The 25,566-nt window shown below is 39.2% G+C and overlaps 1 protein-coding gene across 1 annotated transcript in view; it reads left to right on the top strand.

Moving 5' to 3' along the window:
- The first annotated feature begins 7,534 nt into the window (after positions 1–7,534).
- MAST4 (microtubule associated serine/threonine kinase family member 4) overlaps positions 7,535–25,566 on the top strand; it is a 109,734-nt gene continuing 91,702 nt past the window's right edge. Inside the window, exon 1 of the mRNA XM_075138026.1 lies at positions 7,535–7,822. Within this exon, the coding sequence (XP_074994127.1) occupies positions 7,731–7,822 (92 nt within the window). The 5' untranslated portion in view covers positions 7,535–7,730. The remainder of the gene's footprint in view (positions 7,823–25,566) is intronic.

Raw genomic sequence — 25,566 nt, 5'->3', positions numbered from 1 at the left:
ATTATGGCTCTTTACATATCTGTTGGACAACACATCTACCTTCACATTTATACCAGCGGTACTGCAGCCACAAAAATGGTTAATTACTGATTTGAAAAAATGGTGTGATCCTCTTAGGATGCTGCTAAGTGCTAGCAAAAAGGCACTTGAAGAAAAACAAAGCGGGATAGGTTAATACTAGCTATGTAATACAGTATTTTTTTCTCCCCTCTGGCATTTGTAATAATGAAATCAAGGTCCAAGCACAACGGTATCTGGAAAATGATGACATTTTTATCAGATGTTCTCTCTCCCTTTCTGGACTTGCTTACCACATAATGTAGCACTTCTAACTGTAGTAATGCTATCTCTACTTGCCAAGATAAATGTAAATTCACTTATAAAAATGGGAAATAGCTCTTTTAAACTTTCTCATTAGCCTGCCTGTTTGCTAAATTAGCTCAGAAGGAGAAGCTAATTTCTGGGACCAGAGCAAATAGGTAGCATAGTTGTTAGCGTGGTTGGCTCACTCCACTACAGATAGTAAAATGTTGGATTAAAAATAGTGTTGCCTGATGCGAATTTTGATGCCTGATGCAGATGGCCACACCATATATTTAACTTCCAATTATATTGTGCATCTATTTAGAATCTTTCAGAAATGGGAAGAGATGCTGGGACCATTGCTTTTCCTAAATGTGTTTATATTAAATGAGCCATAATAAACCAGAGCAGTGGGAAGTTAATTTGAATTTTGCACATTACTTCAGTACTAGTTAGAGCAATAGTGTTTACATGTATTTATAAACAGTTCTAAGTAAATTTAGAAATTTGGCAGATACACATTTTACACCCACAAAATACTTCTTTCCTTTCTGTGATTTCTTCAACTTATTTTTACACTGTACATCCCACAGTGAAAATTGTGTGAAGTCAGTAGAGGAAGGTAATAAATATCAACATCAACCGCTAGAGGGAGTCAGATTTCAATTATTGTAATTAAAAGTAATATAAAAGTAATTATTAATTAGCACATTCTAAGGACTGAACAGACCAATAAGATCTTCTAGTTTGACTTCCTATATGAAATAGGCTGTAGAACCTTGTCTACTATTTTTTTTATCCATCCTCTAACTCTTGTTTGAATTGTGATTATTTTTTTAGGTAGAAAGGCATATAACATGTAAGATTTACAGTGATGGGAAATCCACCGTGTTACAATGGGTGAGGTGAAAGAAGTTAAAACTCCTTTTTCATCTGAATCCTGCAGTTTGAACCCCTAACTCTATTATGTGTGAGGGAGGTACAGGATGGAGTTCATTTATTCTTACAACATGTCTCCTCCCAAAAATCTCTTCCTGCTGGGGATACAGATACTGAATGACCAAGGTACTCCTTTAGTCTTGGCTAAATGGAATAAATTAAGCTTTTCGAGCTGCACGCTACAGTTCAGATTTCATTATAATTTTTTTTTCTTGAACTTCTTCTGACTTTTCTGCAACCTTTGGGAAATACACAACTAATTGTACTTTAGCCCCTCAATGCTCAGTTGTATCATCTCCTTACTCCCATGAGAGGTTTTCCTGCTTATAGATCTGAGGGATGTTTATTCCTTTAGTTATACCATCACGTTAAGAGCTCCTATTTAGCTGTTTATCTATGACAGTACCTAAATTCACTGCGTTGTTCCTGCCTTCCAGAATATTGCCCTATATTACATCTGTGGGGATTTTTTATGCTTTGGTATGACTTGACGTCTAGCAAGACTAGAATGAATGTTGTTCAAACAAAGCTGCTTTATCCAATGATAAACTGTGCTGTTCCTGTTGTTATTTACCTCTTTTGTGTTGTTTGCTAGAAAGGTTATCATATTTTTTTCCGTATCACTGATAGCAGTATTGAATTGTATTAAACAAAGACCATAACCCTTTACGACCCATTAGAAACATTTAATGTGCAGTTACTTTTTCAAATCTATTGGTGAGTTTTAATGTTTCCTCTTTCATGTATAAATTTTTGTATTGTGCTAGTTAAGTTATTAAGGCATTGTGAGGAGGTAGGTTGAATGTTTTACAAATGTCTCACTGTATTGTCCACCGAGATGTCTATTGACCAGACTTGAAATCTCATTTGAAACAAGATCTGTTTGGGCAGACTGTTCTATTTGTAAAACTGTGTTTTGTGATCCTAAGTATGTTACCATACCTGAATTCTTTCCTGATGGCATCTAGTATCCTGTTTGTCCTTTTAAAGGAGTGCCATGGCATGACGGCTTAGTTTCACTGTTGTAGAACTTCCAGATATTCCAAGACACTTTGAAAATAGCAGTAATTGAATGAGCAACTCTCAACCATCTGCAACGCAGTTCTAATCTAACGTCCTTCCAAGATATTGATGGAATGAGAAACATTTCTTTGTTGCTAAAAGATGTGATGGCATAATCTTCCTTTCCCATGAAAATAGAAAAGATGCATGAAGGCATTTCATGGTTCACAAATTTACCCTCCTTATTCAGTGTAATGAGGATTACCTGTTAGGATTTTACTGGTCTTAGCATTTTTAAGGAACTCTTTATTATCTGTACTGTTGCTGATGAACTGCATTCAGTGTACGTCTTGCTATAAAATTGGTAAGACCTGAGCAGTCTGTAATGCTTTCGGGCAATGATTCCACAACATTTTCATATATGTTTTGAAAAATTCCAATGCATATTAATGTAACGATCAGTGTGAAAGAAGGTAGGTTAGGTAACTTTTGCATTGGAATACTATATGCAAAATATCATTTTAGTATTGGTATTGCATTTTGGTTTTAAAGATACACTGTTCAACTTCCTAAGTATTTCACGGTGGTACTTAAAATCAGTAATCAGTGTTATATAATTAAAATGTTTCTGGGGAAGAATATTTATTGCTGTTAATTACTGGAAGTAAATGTTGACATTTTGAAATATTTTTTGCTTATATATTAAATGAGACTCTGCTAAGGATGCTTTTTATAAGTTTGCTTTTGGAAATGCGATTTTCTTCAAAGCAAGGGTAGATTAGTCACCTTTTCTGATTCAAGTGATATTTTTATCTTCCAATGAATATAAAAGGGAAAACTTAATGATCGTCATCACTTGTTTTGTTATGTGCTACCTTATGTAATGCTTTGTGATAAATAAAACTCATCATCCAAGTTACATAGCAAAGCATCTCCTAAGTGAAGTTGCCTGAGCTGGTTGTTGTTTTGGGAGTGGCTGTGTAGCTTGAAACTTAAGCTTAACAAATGCTGTTAAGGACACGTTTGAAGGTTCTTAACTGTTGTATTTTATTCATTTTTGACAACTACAGAATTCAGTGTTTTTAATTGGATACTGAGGGAGAGTTATTTACAGTTGCTGAACATATCAATAACATTTTGTGGCAGGGAAATATATCTAATTGTCAAGTATGCATTTATTAGTATGCCATTCCTAATAATTTTGGGTTTACATATTTTGGAACCCTGTATCATCTGCGTTGTTCAGCTTTTTTGTCCAGTTCTACATGGTAAAGGTGAGTAAATTGTGCTGGCTTACAAAACAAGACAAAATCTGGCTGTTGAGCCTGTGTTTGTGGAGGATAAGCAGCTCTATGAGTACTGATAGTGAGAGAGGCTCTAATTTAAGGGATAGCTGCTGCCAGAGAAGTCGTCCTGCGGCCCCTACCTCTCTGCCTGAGCATTCGCTCCATCTACTTCCCTTGTACTGCGTCTGGTCCTGGGCTGTCCCTCACTCAGCTGATCAGCTCACTAGGTTGGGAGAGAAGGTGGCCCCTTTTCTCTTAAGCGGGTGTAGTACCTGCTCAGTGAGCTCACAAAACCTCATTCTCCCTTCAGATGTTTGCTTTCAAATCAGGCATTTCTGTGGCATGGAAAGTCACAAACTGCAGGCACCACTTTGGAAGCTATGTTGTTTATAGACAGGCATTACAAAGTCTTCATCATAATTTACATGTTGTGCTCTTAAGAATAAGGCCTATGTTTCCCTTTATGAAGCATATTAATTCATATAAGGTTGTTGTGGGACCATGCTGGACTTCTCACAACTCCTCCCTTCATTTCTATGCCTTTGTCAAAGTCTCTGTAGTGCCTCAATATGCATATGTCCACCAAGCACTTCAGAAAAATAATTACTCAAGTCTCCTTGCTTTCGAGCCCATGTTAGAAACAGCCTGACTAGTTAGCAGGTCTGTGTGCATCTAATTGTGCGCAGAAAGCCAAAGTGAAGCTATGTTTGAATCCACAGGTCATGTAACTTGGGGAGCTATTGCTTGTGAATAGTCTGTGCAGGGTCTACAGACGGAAATACAAGTTTGAAGTGAACGATGTTCAGCATTAAATGTAGAACGACACTCTGATGTGATTATGATACCCTCTGTTGGGTATCATAAATGGACAGAAACTTTCACCTAGAATTTCTTCACTCCTTTCTGCTTTTGCAAAAATCCAACTTATCAGATCATGAAATGTGTATTGCCGTAGCCAGGTCTGTGTAATGGCTTTTGGTATAATCATGTCTCTGGTTGTACGTAGGAGGATCAAACTTCTTTTCCACCAGAATTTGTTTCCTTGCAAGCAGCAAACATCTTTTTTCAGGTGGGTCTTTGCTCACAGTATGATAGACTAGACTTGCTTCATTTTTGAAGGTTTTTAGGGTATTTTTCAGAATTGGAGGCTTCACATCATTGTTGATAAAGTGGTAGAGATTTTCACAAAGAAATTGAGTTGAATTACAGCCTGGCGTTGCAGGAGAAAAGATTGCTAATTTTAGGCCTTGATATGAAATGAGTTTTGACCTCCATGTTCCATGATCACTCTACACATTATGCGCTTGGCTGAGTTATGGAAATTGAACCTCTTTTGTTACTCGGAGAGGGAAGGTACTCCTTTAACTGCCTCTTAGGAAGGGTGAGGAGACGGGAGAGCTTGCAGGGTGATGGGGACACTGAAACTTTTCCTGCATGATAGGTGGAAGACTTTGTTGTAATTCTTTAGCCAGTGCTATTCACAACATCAGATAGGTAAAGTTCCCTGGTTTCATGATTATGTACAGTTCTTTCTTCAAAAATGCGGATTACAGGCAAAAACTTGTGTACATAGCAGGGAAGATGAGGTAGCGGAGTACGTGGAGGATGAGATATTTCTTAGTGCTCATGTAGACATTTGAGAATTTCCTTCTTAGGAAGTTTTAAGAAAGGAGGGTTGCCAGCTGTGCTTGCCTTCACATGAACCTTTAAAACTTCACGCTCAGTATGGGCAAGCGTACCTCAAAGCGAAAAGAAATGGATGAGAGGTTTTCTGTTACTGGCTACAGTAGATGTGAATACTACTTCTCTGTCCTAATGGAGGGGTATAAAAAGAGCAGGCATGCAAGCTGGCTGGGAAGTACCCTCCTGCTAGAGCCCTCGTGAGTGGCACAGGCAGAGATTGCCCTGAGTACCAGCTTCTGCAGCCATTTGAGCCGTATTGTGCAAGAAAAATCTGACCTCAACCTAGACGGAGCTGTTTTCCCTTCTCCTGTGGAACTGATCTCTTCTAAAATTAAGACATCTTTAGAGAAGCATTAGGTGATTCTTTTGTGTTTGATCAGTGTTAAGCTGACTTTGTTGCAGTGGTGTGTCAGCGAATGGTGTCTGCTGGGGATTTGCACTGAGGCCTTTGGTGGTAACTGCTGTGTGAACACCTTATTAAATGCCTGTCTAAGCCCATTTCCTGAATAAGATAAAGTTTGTATCTGTGACTTGTAAAACTATGCCAAGAAAATGTTCTTCTGCACCCCAGAAATAATCATGGTTTAGTTTGTTAGAGGGCACTAGTGCCACCTTTGCAATGCATATTTCTGGAGGCTTTTCCAAAAAAAAAAAAAAGGGCTAACATTGCAATGCTGTGTTACATGCCAAGCTGGTATCCTGAGAGCTGTCTCATCCAGAGTGTCATGTGAGCCCTTCCAGCTCTGCTCCGCAGCATTCTGCGCCACGAGTTTTCCTTCACCCAAGTGATAGACTAGGCTGTATGGCTGTATTTATCTCGGGTTTTTCTTTGTTTCCCGTGATTTTCCTCATACTACTGCATCTTGGGTGATTTAACCACAGTGCTACATAATTTGTCTCAGTGCAGTGCTGCCAGATATCACAGTAGTTAGTGTTTTTCTAAGATATAGCTCCTGCAATGTTGAGATTCTGCAGCAATCTTGCTTTCAGTAAAATAAGTAAACAGTCTCAGCACAAAACTTGCAGCGTTCTTTCCATAACTGTAAATGTGACCAAGTCCCTTAAATGTGACCCTTAAAGAAACAAAAAGGCAAATGGAAATTTTAAGTATGTTAAAACAAACCTCATAATTTTTTGAAGCCACAGTTACTGTTTTTCTGTACCTGACCACCATTGCTTCCGACAGCTCGAGTTTGGCATTAGTGAATGACAATGCAGTATAGTAGTAATTTTAGAAACACTTTTATTTGTGTACTGCAGAGATGTGAGGAAAAATGCTAGTCTAGACAGAGCGGCGGAGGGAGAGAGGAGAGGGCTTGAGGGTGTTGCTGGAATTAGGAGTGAAAAGACTGAGGATAGCAGCCAGCACACATGGGGCTAAAATGAGAAGTAAAGCAAAGGTGGAATGATGGGGGGGAAAAAAAAAGTCAAGAAAGCAAACCGGCTGTGCTGGACGCAGCTGGGGAACGGCGAAAAGAGAAGCAAAGGAAGAAAGTTGGGAGGAGGAAGAAGAGGAAATGACTCAAAGTACCTGAGGGATTAGGTCACTGTTTTGAGTGGAAAAGGTGCTCAAAGCCTTTCCGTAACCTTCTTTTGCCAGCCTATGTTTCAGGGTATCTTTCTCAAAAGAGATTGCTGGTAACGGAGGCAGATGTTCCAGCTTTCTGTGGCAAACGCCTAGTGTCTGGAGTGGCAGGGAGCCAGCGTGAAAAACAGTAATTAAGTACCTGCATTGTCAGTTCTCCTGGGATAGGCACGAAGTCATAGTAGTGACATATGGACACTGTACATTTAAATAGAACGTCAGTGGCCTTTGCTTGCCGTTTCCAGCAGAGTGAAGCGTGCCAGCTAAGGGTAGCTGGTGGGCTCTGCTGTGGACAGTTTCACAGCGCTCTGGGGCCCGGACCCCCGGGGCTTTGCACTTCCCCGTTCCTCCGCGCGAGGCGCTGCCTCTGCTGCCGTTGACTCTGAAGCGGGCCAGGCGCAGCGGCTGCGCGGGCTGGGCCTGCGGCGCTCGCACCTGGCGCCGCCGGTGGAGGGGAGGCGGCAGCTGCCGGCCCGGCGGCGGCTCCCGGGGCGCCCGCTTCGCGCAGCGCCGGGCGGGAGGGGGAGGCCCGCCTGCCCGCCGCTCTACCAGCCGCCGGCGGGCGAGCAGGAAGCGCGGGAGCCGCTGGCGGCGACGGGCGGAGGAGAGCGAGTCTCCTGCGGCGGGCCCCTGCGCGGGCGCGAATGGTCGCTACCGGGGCGGGGCGGTGCCGGGCGGTGCCGAGCGGGGCGGGGCGGGGCGGGGCGGTGCCCGGCGGAGCAGCCGCACGGGAAAGTTGCTGCCGGTCCGAGTTGCTGTTGTCTCCTCTCCTCTCCTCTCCTCTCCTCTGCCCCCGCCGGAGGCTGGCTGGCTGGCTGGCTGGCTGGCTCGCCCGCTCCGCGCTCTCTGTCCCCTGAGAGCGATCGGGGGTGCTGTCCTTTTCTCCTCCTTGTATTATGGCACGGAGTTTGTAGGGATTCGAACGCAGGGAAATGGATATGTCGGACCCAAATTTTTGGACGGTCCTTTCCAACTTCACGCTGCCCCACCTGAGGAGCGGCACCCGCCTCCGCCGGACGCAGAGGTAAGGCAGGCTGCGGGGGGCGGCGGGCTCCCGCCGCTGCCAGGTGCGCGGCGCTGGCTCGGGCCGCCGGACTTCCTGGTCCCCGGACGGGCTGCACCGGCGGCAGCAGAGAGCCCTTGGAAGGGCGTCGGGACTCGGCCTCTCGGCGTCTCCTGGTCTGAAACTGCGAGAGCTGCGAGACTCTCCTTGCAAGTCCCCTGGGGTTCTTCTGGTTCCGTATTTTTTTAAACCAAACGCTGCATATTACTTTGCCTCCTTTTATAAGAAGTTGTTTTGCTTTCTCCTGCCCTTCCACCCTCCCCATTTTTTTCTTTCTTAAAGACACTTTCAGCTTGCTCTCAAATATTTGACCTTTTATCCGGAGCAGATGTACTTTATATGGACAACTCAGGGTAACCTACTTTGTTCGGTGTTCTTAAAGAGACAGGTTTGTGTAACTACTTTTTTAGTCAGGCTGGCTGACATTTGTTAATACCGGAATGGCCTCTTTATTTTTGTAGCATTTTTATTATTGTCAGAACGGAAAAAAGGTTTGGAAGTAGTAAATGCTAAGTAAAAGTTAAAGGGTTGTGCCATCAATGAACACAAGACTGATAGGCTTTGATGTCTTGGTCATTTTTTGTGCCGTGGTATCCCTTGCAGTTAAGTATATGCCTCTATCACAAGGACTACCAAAAGTTTATAGAAGTTAGTAACTTTGTTCACTAGGACCCCATATGCTATTTTGAGACATAGCAGTTGCGGTGTTAAATTATGATATGCTTCTGTCTGAAAGTACCTTGAGTATTAGCTTGTCTATTATCTTCAGTGAACGTGTGTGAAATGTTTCTTCTGCTGGCTGAAAAGCCGGCACAAAGCAAGCAGGATAGAGGCTTAGCAGAGCTGGCCGTTTGTAAGCCTTAAGTATTTACTGATATTTTTCAAAAGGAAAAAAAGGTATCTGTTGAATGTCAGAAAGTTAAAATAGGAAAATCAAGTGGCCTGTTTCACATGAATGCAAACTGTTCCTTCAGTGAAACAGGTAGCTGTAAGTGCTGAGTTATTTTATATTAATTGTTATCTCTCTCTTGTAAATGGTTTTTTTACTTTTACATAGCATCAGCTGCATGTCCAAATAGGCATTATGCATTTTTCTGCTGCAAATGTATTTGTGTTTAAAAAGGGGAATATGCTGGGGCTTTTTCACATTATCTTCAGTTTTCTTACTCAGGTAGGTTTGCACCTATGTGAAGACCTAAAAATACCTTTTATAAAATGTATAGCTGCATGGCAGGTCGAGGAGAGAGACTTGATACAAGAAGCATGAAATACATGTATACCACTTGTGTTGTTTTTTGGTTTGTTTGTTTGTTTTTAATATTTGGATGCCTTCCTGCTTTTCAAACACATTTAATACTATACTGGGTTTGTTGAAATATTTGGAAGAATTTTTAAAACAGCATTGAATACTGCCTCAGCATATCACATGTATGTTGTATCAGCGAATAGTACATGCCATATATGCAGTTAAGTTTTATGTATTACAGGGATATTCAATATTTAATGCCCTCTCTGTAGCAAAATCAGTATGTCATGGCATTGTGAAACTAAAAAGCCATCAGTGGAGTTTCAAGGCTGCTTACTGGTAATGGGCCCAGATACCCTCTTTTCTCAGGCTGGTTCTCTCATCTGGATGGGGAACTCAGCATCTTGCTGCGTTGCCATGTCCAGGGGAAGGCTGACTGGCCTGCTTCTTCAGCTCTCTTCTCCTCTGCACCCATATACTCTTAATTCATCTACTAATGTAAATGATAGATCCCAGAGTGATAAAACTGTCAGAAGAAATAAAAACCATATGGGAAGTGCAGTTTCTCCTAGTTCTGCTGCAGAAATGGGCTTGGGTTAATTAAGGTACCATCTGGGCCTACGTCTTCTGAGCTGTATCTCATCTGGACTATCTTCACAGGCTCACTGTCAGCTATAGACCCAACTGTAGCATAAAAAGACTGGAAGCATAGCTGCTTACTTGCCACAGGATGCCTTCCCTTTCTAAAAGAGTGCTGCTGGGTAGTGGTAGCCAGTCATGTTTTGTATAGCTTTCCAGGCATTTTAGAGGACCAAAGAGTAGGCTATGAGTAGGGTTGAAGGGAGACTAGTTCCGGTGATCTGAATCTCCTGGCTGTGCTAAAGTGAAAGTTTTGGGTCCACTGAGTTAAGAGTTTTCTTTCTTAATAGTAACACTGCCCATGAGACTGTTGTCCAGCTTGTTGTCCAGCCTTGGTGCTTCATGAAAAGTTTACAAGGGACATTCGTTGTTTTTTTTTGGTTGTATCCACAGTGGGCCTTGGGATTCCTTGCCAAAGTGAGAGCATTAATTTTATGTTTTGTTGGGCATTTTTGCCTCTTAGGTATATTCTTTTTGCCTGTTCAATTACTTTTACCTATACTGCCAGGATTCTTGTGGCCTGCTAGGCCCTATCCTTTCTATGAGCACTATCCTAATTGCTTGACGCTTGGGATAATGAGAATTAGCTGCTAGTACTAAGAGTTTTTTTTTCTTTGTACAGATTTACTTGATGTAGGCATTTATTTTTCTTTGCTGAGGTTCTTAGAAGTGAGGAATGAAAAGTCCTTCAGGTTGCAGTGTTGAGGCTGGCAGCTAAGTTATAAAATGGACATAAAACTTAGTTTTTGGTCTTATTTGCGGATTGAAGTCTTTCATTAAGATTTTTTTACTTCTGTTTTCCAACAGTAGACTTAGCTGAATTTCAATTGCAGCAGCTCTTTCTGGAAGGGATATGTGAACAAGAAATATCCCAGCCTGACTTTCAAGTCATGGAGTGGGTTTTCAGGACTGGCGGGTAGAAAAATTCTCTTCAGTTATAAATTGGAGGCATTTAGTATTCAAATCACGGAACCTATAAACGACATGGATTACACCATGTACTTTTACAGAGAAGAAACATGTATACCACCATATGTTAACTTTTTTTTTTATTGCTATAGGTATTTGGACCCTCATAGTACTAACTTCAGGTTCCTGCCTGAAATGGCATCGTCTGGAGTAGAGAACTAGAGAGAGAGAGAGAGAGAGGATATCTGTGTATATGTATACATTGATTTATATAGATCGATGTGTGGATTTATGTATGGGTAGATGCGCGCACACACTTTTTCATATGGAAGAATCACTAAAAACTTTCTGCTTCATTCTATGCTATCTATTTCGTTCTCTTCTGCCACTTTCTCTCTTCTGTCTCTGATCCTCTCTCTGTATCTTTTACAAAACCGATAAGCCAGTGACATTTTTTTTGTGTGTGTGTGCGCTTTTCTCTTGCTTCTTTGTGGTAATTGCACTGAAACAATGTTATTATAATCGTTCTTCCTTTGAGTCAGAGTGTTTTTTTTTTCCAAAGGCATGGATTTATGAATGCTTGCCCAATTGCTTTTCAGCCAAAGTAGACTACTGGATGACTTGTGTTGAAACTTCATATTACTTGTGTACAGTCACTGAAGTTGTATTGAGACTTTCCTGATACGGGCTTAAAATATTCATCAGTCATCAAGTAATAATTCATACATTCTAACAGTTCATAACCATTTCTGAAACACTAAAAACAAAGGAAGATTATAACTTTTATTGGAAACTTGGAGAATAGAGTTGTCAAACTTTGTTGTAGTTTTATTAGTTTTGGGACAGCATGCTTCCTGGAGAATATTGAGCATGCTTTTTGAACTGCTCTGACTTGGTAGTTTGAGTAGATGCAGTGACTTTAAAGTTATGATGTAAGCTCTTCCTATTGGTTCTTGTATAGATCTTGTTTTTTTCCTTTGTCAACACAGTATTATGTGTAAGTATACTATAAATGGGTTGCTTTATTTAATAATAGGCGTTAAAAGTGATCCTGTTGGTGACATAAGAAAACCAAGCACACTTATTAACATAAAAGCAGCCGCAGAAATGAAGTGTAGTTGTGTTGATGCCAGCTGAATCTGTCAGTGCTCCAACTTGAGTTATTTTACTTCTGTTACATAGGAGTAAACATCAGTTAAAAGTTAAAAAATGATTGCTTTTGCTGTATTTGTGTTATTTTTAATGTATGTTTTGTAGTATGGTGTTTTGAAGAGCTTTACCTCTTCCTTACTTTCAGCCCTTTTCATTCACCTTAATTCCGACATGCAAGAGAGAGGGAGCTATTATCCTAACAGATGTTGCATAAGTTTAGAGAGATAGTTATCCCAAAACTGGGGGGAACAAGCAATACGTCCGTGCAGGCTATCTTGCTTTCAAAACACATTGTCATTCAATATGTTTTGTTAGAAGTTAATCTCTTGGACTAATGATCCCACTGCTTTCTGTGCGACACAGTTAATATATCTTGGTAATGGTATTACCTTTTGTTCACGGTAAGGGCTGTGTGTTAGGGGGATAGTCTTACAGTCTCACCGTCAAAGTGAATGTGTTGGTTTTATTCTGATTGGTTTACTTGGTCAATCTTTTTGTTCAAGCAATTAATGGATTTCAAGTTCTGCTTACAATCTGAATGTTGGCAACAATAAGTTTTCTCCAGTGAGCCATCATTGTTTCTTAGCTTCAGCCAGACTGGTGAGGATTCATCTGGTCATATTCCTGTTTTTTGCTTAGTTTTTACTCTGAAAAAAATCCTATTTTGTTAGAATTAAGTCGAGATCTTTAGGATTTGACCAAAGGATCTTACTGTAGAAAACTTGGGGAAAGCTGAAGTAAGAGCAAAATAAAAAAGAAGCTTAGGAAAGTGCTGGAACATGCTGAAAGAAGCTGTAATTTTTTTTTTCCCCTCACCGTTGTGGTTAATGTCTGCTGTTACACAGTAGGAGACAGTCTTTGTCTTACCCAGGGAATCAAAAGGGCAGTAGTCCAGATGTCCCTTCGTGAGCTGTGGTTGTTGGGACACATCACATGATGTGGTCACGTTACACAGAGATTCAGTCCTACCATTTTTTGGTAGGACTTTGAATTTGGCTTACATCTGCTATTGGTGTTCTACAGAGCCATTAGAGTTCTTGCTGTATTAGAAGTTCACTGATCCTTCTCAAATGTAATTTTTAAGCGCACAGGAGCTCACTCATGCTGCCTCTTCTGCTGCACTTTCTGTCAGAGAGCTTCAAACTTCTGGTAACGGTAAGCTATGTACCTGCTTGTGTGGCTGCACATACTGATTGATGGGCTTGTCTCTGGTAGTTCTTTGTCAAAACTGGAAATGGTGGTCATGTAAGTGGATTTCAGGGTAGGTTTCCCATCAATTTGTTACACATGTCAGTGTGCATGGCTTACAAAGTAGGAAACATAAGTGGTAATGATTTGGTTAGTTACGAGACGTGAAATCATTCAGTATTTTGAGCCACTGTTTTTAAAATATGAAGATACTGCTAACTGATTTACGTTGAACATTTTTAATGAAGCTTATTGAATGTGTCACACTAATTTCATAATGGTATAAAACTGTTTAACGTTGCATGCAGTTCTTCCGTGTATATTGCCGCATTATCTGTAGGCTGTGGACCTGGATCAGAATGTCATGTTACCTGTCATTAGAAAAAGGTTTAGTAGGAGGTAAATTCGTTGTAAGGAACACCGTGGTGGCACCAGGACAGATGCATATGTGCCATATTGTATTTCCCAAACTGAGGAAAAACAGAAAGTTCACTTACCTTTGATTCAGCATTATTCAACAGGTGTGTCACATTCAGTGACGGCTCCTGGTTTTTCTTTTGGGAACCTTTCAGAGGATTTTTGCCTCTGAACCTTCACAAATTCCCTAACTGCAGTAATTGTGAAATTTTAAAGCCCCCTCACCCCCCCGAATATGTAGTATTAATACATAAAATTGTGTCTAGGCATAATATGCAAGTGTCATATATTGGACTCTGAATTTCATCTGATGTGGGGGTCTACTGCGTAACACTGTGCATGGTTACTTGACAATTTTTCACGTGACTTAAATGTACTCTGGTAGAGACATTTAAGGAGATCACACAATATACTTGGCATTTTTCTATGCATTTCTGAGACCACATACTTCTCGGCACTAATGTTTCAGTCTTTTTTTTGTTTTGTAGTGATGCATATTCTATATACTATTGATACATAACTAGTATTAGTTAGATCTACTTCAGTAGACTCTTCCACCTGAATAAAGCAGAGATTAAAAAAAAACCACTTCCACTGCAGCCTTAAATCTCATGGTAGGTCAGTTCTGTGGTTTTATTTAAAATGCTCAAACCAAATCGAATAGTAGTGAACTAGAAAACTCCTTTTGGCATGGTTCCCAATAAATATAAACATATCTCAGAAGTACTGTAAACGGGAACAATTAGCAGATTGATCTACCCAATAGAGAGACTTCAGAACTACAAAAATACTGGGGTCATGCCAGAATAAATACATCAGCTTTTTCGCCCTTTCTTTCAGTTAGCAATGGTCTTCCCTAAATAATTGTTTAGGAATAAGGAAAACCGTCATGCTCTATTGTTCTTGAAAGATTATAATTATTATTGTAAGTAGAATCTGTTATTCCCATGAAATACTGGCAAGTTCAGTTTGGTGATTAGAAAGTAAAAACTGCTGCAATTTCCTTATCCCACCCGTTCTGTTTTCTGCATATGCAGTAATTATGTAGATGTTCTAGCATGTAACAACCTGCTTTTGATCTCTACCATTTGGCTTTAACCTCGGTTTAAAATAATATGTTAAAGAAAAGGTTACCCACTAGTGGATCTTCCCCCCCCCCCCCCTTCATAAAAATGTTGAAGATGATGTTAAATGAGGCACTGCTTACTGGTAGAAAAATGGCTATTTATACGTGATCAAAGTGTCTCTCTTTTCTAACTAGACTGGTCTAAAACATAGTTATTAACATCCAAATAAATGATGGGGAAATCAAGGTTACATATATTCAGTTTTATTAAAAAATTAGTTTATGTAGGCATTTACGCGTAAGCAATTTTAAAAATCTGTGTTAGTGGTGGGGAAACTAATGTAGTCCTGTGTAAAGTCAAGGGTGTTGATTATTGAAGGAATACCATTCCTAATGCTGCTTAATTTGCTGAAACAAATAACCAAAGTGTTACACGTTGAAATAGTTTAGTTCAATAAAAATGTGTATACCCTCAGTGCTCTTAGTGCTTGATTATAGTATTGTATTGCAGAGTTTAAAAAACATTATTTCTCTCAAGGCAATAAGGAGGTTGTAAAACAAACTCTGTTCCTTTTGCACATGTCAATAAGGGAATACATCAGTCTGAACATTTTTTATGTGTCTGACAAAATTCCTATTTTTTATTTTCAGGGGACTTGCATGAATGTAAACTTACCTGTTGCAAGGTTGGACAGGAAATGTTATCAATATCTTTTGTTTATTTTCATATGTATCAATATATATGTCTACACCTGTACAGACTGTAAATAAATACACACACATACACAAACACTTGTATACATAAATGCTCAAGCAGTAGTTGTAAAATAATACTTCTTGAGAAGCTGAATGAGATTGGTACTCTGAGGTCAGTTCAACAATTGGAAAAACTTATTTTTCTTACTTGCGCTTTATTCAAAGGCACATCTAGGCATAAATAGGATAGATGCTTTTTCATCTGCAAGGGTATTTATGCTGTTTATAGTGTGCATTTGTACTATAGCTTCTGAAAATTCCCGAAGTGCAGCCATTTATAATCTTCTTTCTGGGAAATGTGGCTTGTCTTCCCAAACTGAACAAGACTCTCGGCTCTGTTCCACCACTGGAAGAAACTGGTTTATTTCTTTTGATTTTTTTTTAATTTGACTAATTCAAACTAGTATAGCATTTACATTGTAAAATACCATGATATCTATTTCTTTTTCCCGTAAGAAATAAGGGAAGGATTCACTTTATAGTAATCTCTTTTTTTTTGGAGGTAATTCTATAGATATCAGTTTCGTCTGGAACTCAATTAAAAGTTACTTTGTTTGAATGCTGGTACTTGTTATCTGTGATTGTTTTAAGTAGCACTTAAGTTGTTCATAACTGAAACAGTAGTGGAGGATAGACTTCTTCATTTTCTCCATGCTGTTTTCCAGCATGCATTTGGGAACATTGCGTAGTCAGTCTTCCCCCTCTGGGCTGCCGGGCCCCCATCCTGTACGAGACTTGGCACAGACGTCTGAACAGAATCCCACTACTCACAAGAGATAGATTTGCACATGTGGAACAACTTGCAGTGCTTTTTTGACCCTTTGCTTTTTTCATTTGTACCTGGGAGAGAGGAGACTATATAATAGTTATTTGTTTTATTAAAGCTATTCATCAGAGATGGATTTCTGTAAGAAGCCTTTACTTTGTTTTTGAAATACATTTAAATATGATGCTTTTATGCATCAGTTTTAAATCCTAAAGTTGTTACAGGGAAGATGGGTACATTAGTTTTAACTAGCTGAGCTGCCTTTCATAAATCTGAGTATAATGAATCAGCTAATTTAAATTCTTCTTATTCTTAAGATTCTCTTTGGGCAACTGGTATTATCACTTCTTGGATGAGCTGCTGAAATTTTCTGGAAAGGTATTAGGTATTCCTACATAAAAATATACAGAAACCTCAAAAGTAGAAAACAAATGAAAGGTAGTCCTAAGAATAGCATATTTTGTAAGTATGTACTTTAACCCTGAAACCTCCCCTCCTCGAACCCAAATAGAACTCTAATGGAACATGAGAATTTGGTGATGTGCCTGATGGACGTACAGAGGTCTCTTAACTGGGAGACAGGACCTTCTTCCAGCCAAGAGGTGGTGGCATTCTGGCTAAATGTCCCAGAGATGGCATTGCAGTGGCTGCAAGAAGCATCTCTTGCACTCTGGATAGCTAAACAAAAGTGAGGGAAGGTAACCCCAAAGGGAGTTTGGAAAGTGAATGGAACATGAGAGATGAAAATTTTGCAGGAGGATTGTAGAAGATGTAGTGCTGTGATTGAATGAGAGGACATGAAACCATAGAAAACGGAGCTTCCCTGGTTCTTTTCTTGACAGAATTATTTGTAACAGATATGTCATTTCATTTAATATATAGCTTAATATCAACAAGCCTAGCAATCTAGAGTGAAATTCTGCCTTCAGTCATGGACATTTCCTGTTGATTACAGTCCACTGTAATCTCAGCTGACTGAGAGAAGGCAAAAGTCTTTATCAGAATTTTTAGTTGATAAATATATCTTTACAGATTTAACGCAGTTCAAACACAAACATAATGGAGTCCTTGATGAAACGGAAGTTAGATACTGACGGTAAGAATAAATCAGACTTATGTTTCCACCAAGAGATGCCGTGGTGTTTACCAGAATTTTTTGTCAGGACAGTTTTCATAATGTAAATCAACACACAGCTTTTTTTATTCCCTTTTATGGAAACTGGAAGGAGGATGCTTGAACGTTAACTCATTTATCTGACAATGCTGTTCAGTGAGAAGTCATAATTAACTAATATCCTTTGTGATAATACTGTTAACCCTCTCGGAGTTAACTAATAAAAAGTAGATTGTGTACATTTGTTTTACAGACTTACTTTTTCAGTGAGTCTAGGCCCGTCTAGCTTGTTCTTACGCATGGGTATGTCAAGGGAATTTCCATAAGTGCTGTAATAGTAGAAGCAAAGGCAGTCAGACAAGTCCAATATGCTCTATACACCTTGTCTACGAACACCCCACGCAAAAGGATGATTATGTCAGTTCACTGCACCATCAAGTCTTACCAGAACATCTTCCTTTTGCTTCCCCCACGTAATGGACAAAGAAAATATGTAACACATTTTGTAAGTAAGCTTCCCGCTCCCCCCCCCCTTACCTGGGGCTCGGTGATTTGGCTTCTTCCCTGGCCCTTCTGCCATGTTTTGATAATTGAACTGTTGTGTTTGGAGGCATCTGGTCCCCATCTGAGACCTATGACTAATGAGAGAACATGAGTTCTGTTGGGATATACACTTCTATCTAGTTTTTTTCTTCCTACTTGATTGTGTCTCATATGTGCTATTTTGTCTTGCCAGATGTCGAAATATTACCATCTTCTGCGAGGCATTGATTTCTATTGGTGGAAAAAATTTCAAAACCAAAAAATGAAACTTCTTCCTGTTTTTTTTTTTTTCAAGTTTGAAAATTAAGTTTCTTCACATTTTTTCTTACACGTCTTCCTCAAATCTCAGAACAGTAAACTGCCTTTTTTTTTTCCTTTTCTGTAAAGGAAATGTTTCAAAGGAAATACAAAACATACTAAAGTGTATGAATATACTAGGTTGTTTTATTAAATATGCAAATTGTTTGTGTAGGTCAGACCTAAGCATTCAGCATTATCTATAAATTAATACCTTTTAACCATCATGTGTTTCCTTCTTCTGATTCATAAATTATAAGGCAAGAAGAAACCAGTAGGATCACCTACTCTGACGGTCTACAGGAAACAAGACACAGAGTAATAGTGTTAGAGATTTAGTAATTTGGTCCTCCCAGCCAAGGTAATGTGTTTGTTTAATCATTCACAAGTCTGAGAAAATCTGAAAGGTTTGCCACTGTTCTGGCCAGCTTTCTTTTGCTTCTTCTTGTTCCTTAAGTGAGCTGCGTTTTCCACTACTATTTATTGGTGATGCTGTTGCCTCTCCCCCTAACCTTAGTAATGGCCTCGGAGACATCGGGCCAGTCTTTTTATAAACATAAAAAAAATGTTCTGTACGTTCTTTGGGACTGTGACTGCCTAAATCCAGTCCAAGGGTCAACAGATGGATATTAATAGAAGGAAACAATCTGAAGAGAGGTCCAAAGGACTGTCTGTGTTTTCTGCCTCAGTCGGTATGGAAAAATGAATTTTCCCTTCAAGTCATACTGAGGGAACAATAACGCTGTGTTTTCTAAAAGGCACCTGCCCCAGGAAGCTGGCCTACGGGCCAACAGCACGGTGTGGCTTTTGTCAATGCTGGGAGCACCTGGCCCAGGTCCATGTGGGAGTGTTGGGTGTGTGTAAGGACATGGACGGGGAGAGTCGTGTGCTGCTCTTCTTTCTTGGGTGGGCCAGACTGTCTGAAAGGGTTGGCCAGACTGTCTGAAAAGGTGGAATTGTGTGGGAGTTGTATGAAGGAACATGTCCTGCTGGGGTGCTGTTGGAAGACTGTAGTGCAGTGGGAGGCAGAAGTGTCCCATTGGTCTTGTTCGTGTAGACTCCAAGAAATGATCCGTAGAGCTGGTCCCTGCTTTCATCTTGTAGGTAAATAGTTGGATCATTCCAAAACATGGTACAGCAGTGAAGTAAAGCGCATGCAGTACGGGCAATCAGAAGACCAGGGTCCAGGAGTTAGAACATTATATGTGGCAGGAGCACCTACTGCATACTAGAAATCCAGCACCCTAATGAAATGAGACGCTGTGAACATAGTTGTGGTACAGGGGTAGTGTATGCATGCAGAATATTAGAATATCTGCCAAATTCTAGATGATTTGAAGTTACATTTTAAGCATTATTCTTTTTTTACACAAAGGTGTTGCTATTCTAAAAAAATAGCATATTAAACATGCATGTAACAGAAGATACAAAATTCTAAAAGTCAGTGTAATTACCCTATTTTATGGAAAAGATCATATGGAAAAACTTTTTTTAGTTATGGATATTGCTATTGTCAGAGGAGGGATTAGAGTTTGAGAACTGGCTCAGTGTTCTGCATTACGCAGTGGCCTCTTTGGAGGCACAGTAGCAATGCACACAATGCCACACAACCAAAAGCAAGGATGGAGACACAGTTTTCATTCTAGTTTCCATACACGTTTACAGATATTTCACCTGAACAGTTTGTGCTGTCAAAAATAATTTGTTTTTCTTCTCTGCAAACTTTTTATTTTTACAAAACCACTTTTCTGATAGATACCAAGATTCTGTAAACATGAAACTTATAAACCATGCCTGGGTGACTTCACTTATCACTGGATGATAGCCATCCTGAGGGCAAAGGCAGCAAATATTATCAACACAACTATTCAAGATAAGTGAAGGCAAGTAAGCATAGGACTTCAACTTCAAATACAGTAGAAGTCCAAGTAGTTAAAATACAATTCTTTATATATGATTTGCAAGGAATGCAGTGCTTTATGTTTTTAGGATAAGAAATGTGCAGTATCAGATTTTTTGTTTTTAAGGCATTTGCTTTTTAATTGTCATTATTTTATGAGAACATCTCTCATCAATCTACTGACACATGCATTTTATTAGGCAATGGATTCTTATAAGTCTGTCAAAAGCGAGGGCTGCTGTTGCCTCATAAAAATCTTACAGAACGAGGGAAACTGATGTGGAAAGTAAATTTGCTCCTGGCTTTATGACTTGGCTACAACTATGAGGGGACTGAAGTAGAGTTTGGACCAGTCTCACATTTTTTTCTTTTTCTTGAGTCCTCTGACAGTGGTGTTCACAAGGCATAAGACATTTTCCAAAAAAAAGCGAAGACTGCAGAAATGGTGGTTTTATCCTTTCTGCACATCACTTCTTCAGGCATACTTCTGCGGTGATGTAAATAGAAACCTTAAATTAGCTAATGAGCTAATGGGCCGGATGAGTAGTGAGATGATTACTCTTCCTGATGGCCAAAAATTGTAGCACACCCTCTTCTGTCACCTTACTTCATCCACACCTATTCTAACCTGTCGGAGGTGTTTGTCTCATCTATGTGTTATGCCTGGGTTTTTGGACTGTGTAAGCTCTTTCCAGCAGAGGCTGTCCTTTGTTGTGTTCGTATGGTGTCTAGAACAATGAGGACTCGTAGCACTGTTGCATATATAAGCAGTAATAATGCTTCTCACCACTGGGCTCTTTTGCATGTTGGACCAAGTGGTTTTGTTCTTGAGAGTAGAAAATGTGGGGTCTTCTCATTTATGATGGATCTTTCCTCAAAATAGTTTCTCTTTAGAAGTCTTGGAACAAAGCTGACCTACTCTAGTTTTCCAGAGTTTCTGCGAATTGACTCCATTGCAGCCTAAAGGAGGAGGGCTACAGTCTGAAATCATTGTACAGTTTTGAACAACAACAACAAAAAAAATCCAGTCATTACTTAGTTTTACATAAAATCTAGAGTAAGAAAATATTTGTATGTATCTTGAGGGTATGATTTCATTGCTTGAATGTGAAAATTTGACTTCTAATCTGTAATGTGGCCACACACCACCTGTTTGCCTCAATAAAATCAGGGAACTTCCATGCTTCTCTTTGCATACTCAGTTGTGATAACCTTCTGAAGAAGTTATCAGTATAATTTACCTATTTTTCATACTTGGTCGGTGATTTGGTAAGAATTTGATTTATTAAACTGGATAATTATTTATTGCCAAATTTTATCTCAACATCCTCATTGCACTTCTTGTCAGTGATGATGAAGTCTCTTGAATGATAGAATTGTGTATACATAGTATGTAACTGACCTATTTTTGTTAGTTTGGGTGGTTCACACTAGCTTGATTCCATCAAAGACATGTTGGTTTTAAATTAAGCATTGGTAGAGAAAAGCTGAAGGTAACCCGGGGTTTGCCTAACACAAATATGCTGTCAAAATGATTAAACAACTTCTTTAATTAGCTTGTTGAGATCTTGAAGAACAACCCTGAAGAAAACATATTCAGTTGATCTGGGTTTCTGAATGTTCAGTAGGTTTTTTCAGAAGTGGGCGCTTGACTACCCTTATGCTTACCAAAAGCAGTGATCTCGAATGATCTCACGTGGTCGGCAGCGCAGATTCATCTGCAAAACAGCACTGTGCCCTGCAGCACCATAGTGGGGTGTGTGCTTAGGTCTGACTCAGAGTTCATCATCATTTCCTGCAGCAGCTAGTTAGCCTAATGCCGCGTAGCCTGAGATGTGACAGAATCGCAGCACGAGGTGATATGGCTACAGGCATTTGGACTGTTAAAGCTAGACTTGTAAAGGATATGACGTGTAGCTTTGTATCACGTTGCAGCATGATTCCTATCTCCACCACTGATGAATAACATGTTCCTACCTTTCTAGAGTGATAAAGTGTGCTGGGAGACATTGGTGAATAGGAGGACCAGAATTTCTCCTTTGGAGAGAGTGACTACATTATCCATTTTAAAGATACAGCTAATATAACATACTGAATAGTCAAAATTTAAAAGCAGAATATTATTTTCTGGAATTATTACCATAACTTGCTTTTAGAGCTCTGCATGGGTGATGTTCCAGTGGCTATCTGCTGAGCTATAACAGCAAACCTAGAAGTATCAGTAATGTAAAGTTCAGTCCAGTCTTACAGAAACTCTTGGGAGTTTAGCAGATTTTTGCAAAATGATACTGTACCTCTCCTTTGTTAAATAGGTGTGAAGCTGCTGTTCTTGTGTTTGCGTTTGCTTATTGGAAAAAAAAATCAATAAAGAAAAAAAGAGAGCAAGGTATGCTATTTCTCTGAAGAATATGAGGAAATAAAGAATCTGTGTCAATCAGTAAACAGTTTCCACAGTTATGTGTTCCACAGTTATGTGAAATCTAATGCAACACTTTGGAAGAAAGAGATGATCAGATTACGTTGCTATTTCACCAAATTGTGGGAGGATACATGAATTGTTGAGTGCCAGTTTACCAGTTAGAATCTTGGGGTTTTTTAGTGGTCACTTTTTAAAATTTCATTGTCATTACTTTCCTGTATCAGCTAAATTTATGCTAGTCACGATGAGGCAAGAGATTATGCATCCCCATAAAAACAAGTTAGAGCTCTGTAATCAATTTAAGCTAGGTTGAGAAAACAATCAGTCACTTTTTAATTGGTCACACACCCGTATGTACATCAAACTAGTTGTCCAGCCCTTCTGAACTGTGTGCTACCATTACCTGCACAGACTTTCTTGAGGCTTTGAAAGACTGAAAAATCATTTTGATTTAATGTTTAGTTATGCATTTGTAGAGGGGAGATTATTAAAAAGCATGTGATTATGTTAACATTGATGTATGTGAATGCTTTATCATTTAATTTACGTCTTCAAAGGCAGAATCTGTTTATATGGGTAGTGGTAATTTTTGCAGTTATGATTTGGAGAAATGATAATCCCAATGAATGTCTCTGCTCTTTTATATTCAAGACATTTGGGGAAGCGGCTTTTGCTGATATTATTTTGTCTTTCAGTTGTATGCCTACATTTGGCTTTCAAGCTGAACGTAGTCTGTTTGAGGTCATTTGTAATGATTATTTGAAAAGCTGAGCTAGAGCTTATGTTAGTAGAAAGTCTAATGTTTGATTAAACCACTGAACCAAATTAGAGGTTTTAGAGGTTTAGCACCTCTATTTTGCAAAATCCAGGAAATGAAGGATTAATGTTCAAACTCTCAGCATGTTCTTCCTTACTACTGAGAAGGTTAGAAGATCACAGAATGCTATGTGTCGTAGTTCCACTTGAACCTGTCTCCGTTACATCAAATGGACAGTATGTGGAAGTTGTGCCAAAGAAAATTTTCAGAGTACAGAGTAGCTGTGTGTTAAAACTACCAAATTCATCTTCAACTGTAGATTCAACTTTCAGTTCTCTTCATCCACGCTGCTTAAGATGACTGGTAATCTGCCAGACCGCTTTCTGTGATGGAATTACTGGTGTGAATCTCAGAATAATAATGACGACGGTGTAACCTCGTGTCAGTACAGCTTACAGAAATGTGTGGACAGTCTTGGTTTTAGCTTGTCCGTGTAAGAGCTAATCACTAGCATAGTAGTATGTCTTAGAGAATTTGAGGAACATAATGTGATGTGGTGGTACTTCAAGACATAGTTGAGGAAAGGGGGAAATTTGCTCATATGGATCCCATTGAACCGTTTTAATGACAATTTGAGTGTTTCTTAGGCCTAAATCCAATATAAGTCATGGGCACAAATTCTAATTCAAAACAGTTGTGATCCATGGAAGCAAAAAATGTGAGATTTTTTCTAATTTTTCTTGTAACTTCATTGCTCATGTCCGAGGTTACATTTTTTGTGTAATTAACAGTTTATAAACAGCGATGTGAAATCTCTTTTTATAGGAGAGTTCCAACTCTCCTCATTGACAACTTTGACACAAATTCCCTTTCAGATTTACTCTTTCCACAATCATGTCTCTCTGCTATCCTGGCATTGTTGCTCCAAGGTAGAATTTTAACTGATGTTAAAAAGTCAGACAGATCTGTTCTTGCAGGAGAATGAAGTCTTGAGATTTTTTAAAATTATGTAATACTAGAATTCTTTCAGGGATCGATGTGTAAGGAAGAAAGACTATACACTGAATTGTGCTGTTCAACTTTGTTGTGTGCATCCAAGCCAGTGTTCCTTTTTATTTGGAATTCATGACTGCTGTATAGACTTCAGCACTTTCTTTTCTAATGGATAGAATTTAATTTTCATCTTTTTTTAGATGTTTAGGGTTGATGTTAAATCTCTCCATTGACAAAATAGGGCTTGAAACATGAACTTCCAAGAAAAGTTTGCCAAACAAACCCCAAAGTAAAAAACCAAAACCACCAACCACAAAACTGTACCCTCGAACACTGAAAACTTGAGTCGTTGTATGAATCCAGAAGCAAAAACTTGAAGAATAGCGGCAAAACATACAGTTGTAACAGATGACAACATACTCACTTTGGTTTCCCCTCCTTTAATTTGCCTGCAATCCTGCTTGTATTGGAGCAGATATTGTTTAAATAGTTAAGTTTTAATACAGACGTATGCCATCCTGTGTTGCATAGTTTGACAGGCAATATTTCCTGTAGCATCTCAGGTTGTTCTTGTTACTGCCAGCAGCACTGCTAGATCTGGCTCCTAAAGCTATTGCTGCTGTTCCGTCAGGTAGGTTGTAGGCTTTCATACCTGTGGACAGTAAGTTAACTGATGTGTTCAAAACTAAAATGTTAACTATAATTACCACTGCTTGCTTTTTTGTCTCTACAGTGGATGTTGCTTTACTAGTCATTTTATGTGATACTTCATTCTTGACACACCAGGGTGAACTGAACAAATCTTCATTGTGAAATTGTTCCTCTTCACAATATTAGCTCATAGCTATTTGCACACTATAAATCATATCCTTGCACTCATTTTCTTCCTTTTCTTCTTTCTTCTATGCTGAGTCACTGGCATTTGCTTCCATGAATCCTCTGTGACCTACTTCTATTTGTGAGCAATTAGTACATTACTTTGGTAGTAAAATACTCCTTTCCTGGTATGGATATTTTTACAGGGCAAAGTATATGTAAAATTTGTTTTCATAAATTGCTTGTATACTCTTGTTTGTGCTGTGTTTAAGATTGATTTAGTCTTTTCTCTCTATTCTTGTGGGATACTGTATCATTGTGTAGATTTAAGTCTAGTACAGAAAATTATACTAGGGATAAAAGTTAATTTTAAATTGTCATTTTGCCTTGTTTCTGTGTTCTTGGATTTTCATGAGAGAATAGGGTGTTATTGGCCACTGAAGTGATCAGGAGAACTAGAAAGGAGAAATCAAGCTTACTTGGTCCTGAAAATCCCAAGGTTCTGTAAAACATTACTCACAGAAAGAAATCTTAATAAAGAGAGGGTATGGATGGATTTTGTGGACCAGATTCATTCTTGGAGATACATTTCATTCCATTAGAGCTCTACTTGGAGGCTTGTAGTGTTGAATGCATACTGGTTTTTTTTGCTAGGAAATTGCTCCTCATTTTCGAGTTTCACTCAGCAGATTTTTACTAGATGTAACCATGTGAATAAATTTAACAT

The sequence above is a fragment of the Calonectris borealis genome, chromosome Z (assembly GCF_964195595.1).
Source record: "Calonectris borealis chromosome Z, bCalBor7.hap1.2, whole genome shotgun sequence".
Taxonomy (NCBI): domain Eukaryota; kingdom Metazoa; phylum Chordata; class Aves; order Procellariiformes; family Procellariidae; genus Calonectris; species Calonectris borealis.
The sequence above is the reverse complement of the archived record's forward strand: the minus strand, read 5'-3'. Positions and strand labels throughout refer to the sequence as shown.